Source organism: Triticum dicoccoides, chromosome 6B, assembly GCF_002162155.2.
Source record: "Triticum dicoccoides isolate Atlit2015 ecotype Zavitan chromosome 6B, WEW_v2.0, whole genome shotgun sequence".
Classification (NCBI taxonomy): Eukaryota; Viridiplantae; Streptophyta; class Magnoliopsida; order Poales; family Poaceae; genus Triticum; species Triticum dicoccoides.
The window spans coordinates 479,716,762-479,721,913 of NC_041391.1; the positions used below are offsets into that span (position 1 = coordinate 479,716,762).

General features: G+C 49.7%; 1 protein-coding gene across 2 annotated transcripts; it reads left to right on the plus strand.

Moving 5' to 3' along the window:
- Positions 1 to 688: 688 nt before the first annotated feature.
- LOC119325957 (UPF0481 protein At3g47200-like) lies at positions 689 to 2,511 on the plus strand. 2 transcript variants are annotated; one of them, XM_037599675.1, is made up of 2 exons: positions 689 to 1,361; positions 1,697 to 2,511. In XM_037599675.1, exons 1-2 carry the CDS (start codon positions 753 to 755, stop codon positions 2,426 to 2,428), a joined length of 1,341 nt encoding a protein of 446 aa, XP_037455572.1. In that variant the 5' UTR covers positions 689 to 752; the 3' UTR covers positions 2,429 to 2,511. The 2 variants fall into 2 exon arrangements, with proteins under 2 accessions (XP_037455572.1, XP_037455573.1); XM_037599676.1 differs by having other exon boundaries at positions 1,700 to 2,511.
- The last annotated feature ends 2,641 nt before the right edge of the window (positions 2,512 to 5,152 follow it).

The following is a 5,152-nucleotide window of genomic DNA, read 5'->3' on the forward strand; positions in this document are numbered from 1 at the left end:
GGTTTGCCTCTCATGTTCTACTCTTCCTCGCCGGTGAATGCACCTTCACTTCACGGGTTTTATCGCCGCCGCTCACGAGGACGGCAAATGAAGGAGGTAGGCGCTGGAAGGGAATAACAATGACATGGACGAGGGCACCGCCATAGGCTAGGTTTAGGTCCGGTCCCTCATTTTATTTAATGAAAACTGTTCGAAATGTAATGAATTTCGTTCAGTATATATGAAAATCATCTGATTTGCATGTAATTTGTTTGACTAGTTGAAACTCACCTTGAAATATATGCAAATAGCAACTCACCTTGAAATATATGCAAATAGCACCGACTCCCTCATCTGTGTTCCCGGATGGATGCGGTGCGCGGGTCAGAGACGCCCTAACTCGTTGGTGATGGACCCCTAAAAAACAGTTCCCGCGTCTTTAGTTTATTCTGCTTCTTTTACTCAGATCCGTGTGTCTCTTTTACCGGCCTGCTCACCATCTCACGATCATCTCTCTTTTCCGAAAGCCTACACAATCTGCAAGCATCACTCATCCCACCTCGTCTCTGTCAGAGTGCTGGTTCGTTTGTGCTGTAAAGACCCCCCTTGAGACCACGCTACTTCTTTATTCGCTTCGATTCGACGGTCTGGATCTATACATTCCAACACCTGCAGTGCAGGTGTGCGACACACAGTGGTAAGCACTAGGCTCGCTCCTGTTGCATGGCGCTGCAATTCATGACACTAGGTGCTTAAGTTTGCAAGTGACTCAGATGGCGTCTCGCCGGAGGGTTGAGGAGAGCGTGTGGGTGGCGGACGTGGATGCGGCGCTGAGCGACCATGACCCGTCGACGGAGGCAGCGCAGTGGCAGTGGCACTGCATCTACCGCGTGCCAGCGTGCATCAAGCACCTGAATCTCAAGGCCTACCGGCCGCAGGTGGTGTCCCTGGGCCCTTTCCACCACGGCGAGCCGCACCTGCTGCCCATGGACGCGCACAAGCGCCGCTCGCTCCTCCACTTGCTCCGGCGCGCGCGCAAGCCGCTGTCAGAGTTCGTAGCGGCCGTGGCCGGCGTGGCGGAGCAGCTGGAGGGTGCGTACCAGGGCCTCGCCGACGACCGGCGATGCGGCCTCAGCTGCGAGGAAGAGAGGAGGGAGAGGTTCCTCGAGATGATGGTCACCGACGGGTGCTTCCTGCTGGAGGTGATGAGGATGGCGTCCGGTTTCGAGGTGAACGACTACGCGCCCAACGACCCCGTCTTCAGCAACCACGGCCTGCTCTACAACGTGCCCTACATCCGCCGCGACATGATCATGATCGAGAACCAGCTGCCGCTCCTCGTCCTCCACAAGCTCCTCGCCGTCGAGACCGGCAGAGATGAGGTAGTAACTAATTAAGCCATGCATGAGACAGTGCATGCATTCTTTAACTTTACTTATATTTCGCTAGCGAATTAACAAAATTATTATACAGTAGAAAAGAGTAAAGCTGAACAGAAGATCCAAACATCAAAGTGTAGCCAAATGGTTCTTTATTCCATTGCTCCATTGCAAGCAATGTAGTTGATGCTTTACTTTCTGGCTTGTAGTACAAAAAAAGTAAAAAATCCAAGTGCACCACTTTAGCTTTTTGCAAGTGCTATGTGCTGATAGATCTCACACTGAAGTCGGCCTTTGCCATGATTGTACCTAATGGTACGGACGGACGTTATTGGCAGCAGAACGAGGACTTGATCAACCGGATGGTGTGGCGGTTTCTATCCCCGGCTGCTTGGCCTCCGGCGACCGGCGTCGGACTGGCGCTCCACCCGCTAGACATCCTCCGCCGGAGCCTGCTCTACGGCCCCACGCAGACGGCTCCCCCCGCGCCTCCGGATTACGCGGTCCCGGACGACATCATCCGGTCCGCCGAGGAGCTCTACGAGGCGGGCGTTCGATTCAAGCGGAGCCGGACGAGCAGCCTCCTGGACATCAGCTTCCATCGCGGCGTGCTCCGCCTGCCGGCCATCGTGGTTGACGACACCACGGAGTACATGCTGCTGAACCTGATGGCGTTCGAGCGGTTGCACGCTGGCGCCGGCAACGAGGTGACCGCCTACGTCTTCTTCATGGACAACATGATCGACACGGCGGCGGACGTGGCGCTGCTGACCTGCAGGCGGATCGTCCACAACACGGTGGGCAGCGACAAGGCGGTGGCGAAGCTCTTCAACGGGATGTCGAGGGACGTGGTGTTGGAGCCGCAGAGCGCGCTGGACGACGTGCACCGGCAGGTGAACGCCTACTGCCGGAAGAGGTGGAACCGCTGGCGCGCCAACCTAGTGCACACCTACTTCAAGAGCCCCTGGTCGTTCCTCTCCCTCGCCGCCGCTATCTTCCTCCTCGGCATGACCATCATGCAGACAGTCTACACCGTGCTACAGTTCTACCAGGATGCCAGCACCAGCTAGCTTATATCTAGGCATCTAGCTATAAGTTCCACTTCTACCTTGTTCGATTTACTCCTGATATTTGAGTGAAGCGTGTTTGATCACGGTGTGGCTTTTATCTATAATGTTTTAGTTGCATCAGTTCATGACTCTGATGACATTGCTCATATGATGTCGTAGAAAAATGAGAATAATATTTTGATCCGTGTTCAACTTACCGGGTAGCTCTTGTCCTCATCCCTGGGGTAGTATAGAATACCACTCCCTCTTATCTATATTAATTATCGCTGATTTAGTACAACTTTAAAGAGTACTAAAAATAGGTCCCCACAACATGAACAAGGCAATCAATTATACATAAATTTCTAGGATGTGGCTAGCGCTCACTCGCTCAGTCGACTCATATTTAACAAAAATTTCAGTCCATCAACACTATTGAACCAGGCTGGTTTGATTTTTCCACCGCAAAGGTTGTCACTTGTTATTCTTTTTTTACTAGTCTTGTCACCGACGAACGTTTGTGGGCCGGAAGGCTTATATGGGAATCAGAGTCTAGGGTTACAAGTTCTAATTCGGTTAGGAAGCATCCTTCGGACGCAAGTTGTCGTGTCTTGTACTCCAAGCCTTCCAGCCCACCACGTTGTGAGGCCATGGCCCGAGTTGATTGGCCCATGACATAACCGACCTAGGGGCCCCAGGTTAGCTCCTGGTAAGGTGAAGCACCCATGGGGCGTAACACCTTCAATAGCCCCTGAACTGGTCTTTGGATCCGGCTGCTTCCTGGTCAGTGTTGATCTGCTGGCGCCGGCATGTGCAGGCTTATCGAAGCCGAAGCCGGTTCATGAAGCTTCCATGTTCTTGAATTGTTGATGTAGATAGCCAATCTTCACGGCAAGTCATCCCATGAAGCCTGCTATTGCAGGTTGATTCCTACACAACACTTGTGAAAATTCCCAAAATACAGAGCTTTGGTCATGAGGGGACAGGACCAGGCTCTAACACAACTAATCGAATCAGACCACCTTAGTCGTGCGTACTGTTAGTCAAAGCGTCGTGAGCGAAGGTTCGTGGACCCCACTCATGGATCACTGAAAGATCATGCACTAGATGCTCATGAAACAATCCCATCAAGTATGATATTTGCAACACCGGGAGGGAGGGGATCCAATGTGTTGAGCCAATAGTGTTTCGGTAGACTTGCAGTCAAGTTGCTGGATGGCAGTGGCGGAGCCACCTCCCGGCGACCCTGGGCAGCTGCTCGGGCTCTGCCTAGGAACTCCCATTTGATTATAGAAGAAGATGAAGAACTAATCATCAGTTTTAGTGGGCAAAAGCCCATGAACCACATCCCTTTGTATTTTGCCCCGGCTCCATAGATTAGCTAGCTCCGCCACTGCTGGATGGTGCTTGGAAGCAACAAGGTTGGCCATGTAGCCTTCAATTAAATGATGCGTGGGACTTTAGAAAAAAACATCATGGAGTGGCTTCCTTCTCGCGTGCTAGATGGCCCATAGAGTAACTAAGATAGTTACCAAATCTATATGCGATATAGAATCATTCAAAGACAACATCCACCTTTTGGCATCTGGCTCATTGGTTTGGTGCATCGATTCAACCAAATCTGAATCATCAAGTGCTCAAACACAACATGACATGTTACACTCAAGTAAAGAATATCTCCACGAATCCTTCGAACCGCTAAGGCTACAATTACTGTCCGGCAACATGTGCCTATGATGAAGGAGATTGGTCACAGGCATGGAGTATTGGGCAAGTTGCTGCAAGAACATTTCTAGCGTCGATGGTACTTGTACTTTCCACATCTTGGTCCACGTTCGCTGCTCTGCCTCCAAGTTCAATGTGTCTCCAGATTCCTCTAGCCACGCCTCCCGTCGAAGCTTTGTGGCCATGAGCATTCAATAGGCTTACCAAACGGAGAGCACACCCTTCCTTTCAAAATTCAAAGACCAAAATGAACCACCTGGTTAGTGCGCAAGGGAATTGAGAGGATCACCTCGACATATGCTACAATGAAGGTCACTTGGATCTTTTCCAGGTTCCAGGCTGCAGAGTTTTGTAAGATGAGCTCACTAACCAGCCGTGGAGGTTTCTCAGAGATGGCACATGTTATAGTCTCGGGGTAACCAGTTGTGTTGCCACTTGTCAGTAGTTTTCCCATCCCCGATCCTTCAAATGAGACCTTGAGTGAGAATTTCTCCTTCTCTGGAATCGATCGACATATTTGTGTTGGAGAATTCCCTAATTGTGCTTGTAGGAAATCATGTGTTGTTTGCTTGTAACATCTTTTCAACTCGACTGCTTTTTCACTTCCTAGTAACTATGCTCTTAACTGACTAGTAATAGTGTAACCAACAACCCTGCTCAGGTTCGAGGTTGTCTACATCTCGCTTGTAGGGAGGTGTATGGGACGCTCGCTTACAACACAATTAAATGGGTTGGGCCCAAGTTTCTACTCCCCTAGCTCTTGCCGAACCCACAATATAGCACAACATAAGTACATTTTTTCTTCCCTTTTCCCACCTTTAGTTTTGTTTATTTTTTCGCTATTAAAAATATATTTTTGGAAAATAGGCTATTTTTACGTATTTTTTTTTTAAAAATCGTGTAGCTTACACAAGTGTTCATGTAGTTCAGAAAAAAGTTTGTTCTTGAATTTTTTCACAATGTTCATGCATCCGAGAAAAAATGCTCATGAAGTTTTAATATAGTGTTCGTACATTTACA

Coding starts and splice junctions, on each gene's coding strand:
- LOC119325957 (XM_037599675.1), top strand. CDS start 753: ATGGCGTCTCGCCGGAGGGTTGAGGAGAGCGTGTGGGTGGCGGACGTG. Junction 1,362..1,696: donor TCGAGACCGGCAGAGATGAG/GTAGTAACTAAT, acceptor CGTTATTGGCAG/CAGAACGAGGACTTGATCAA.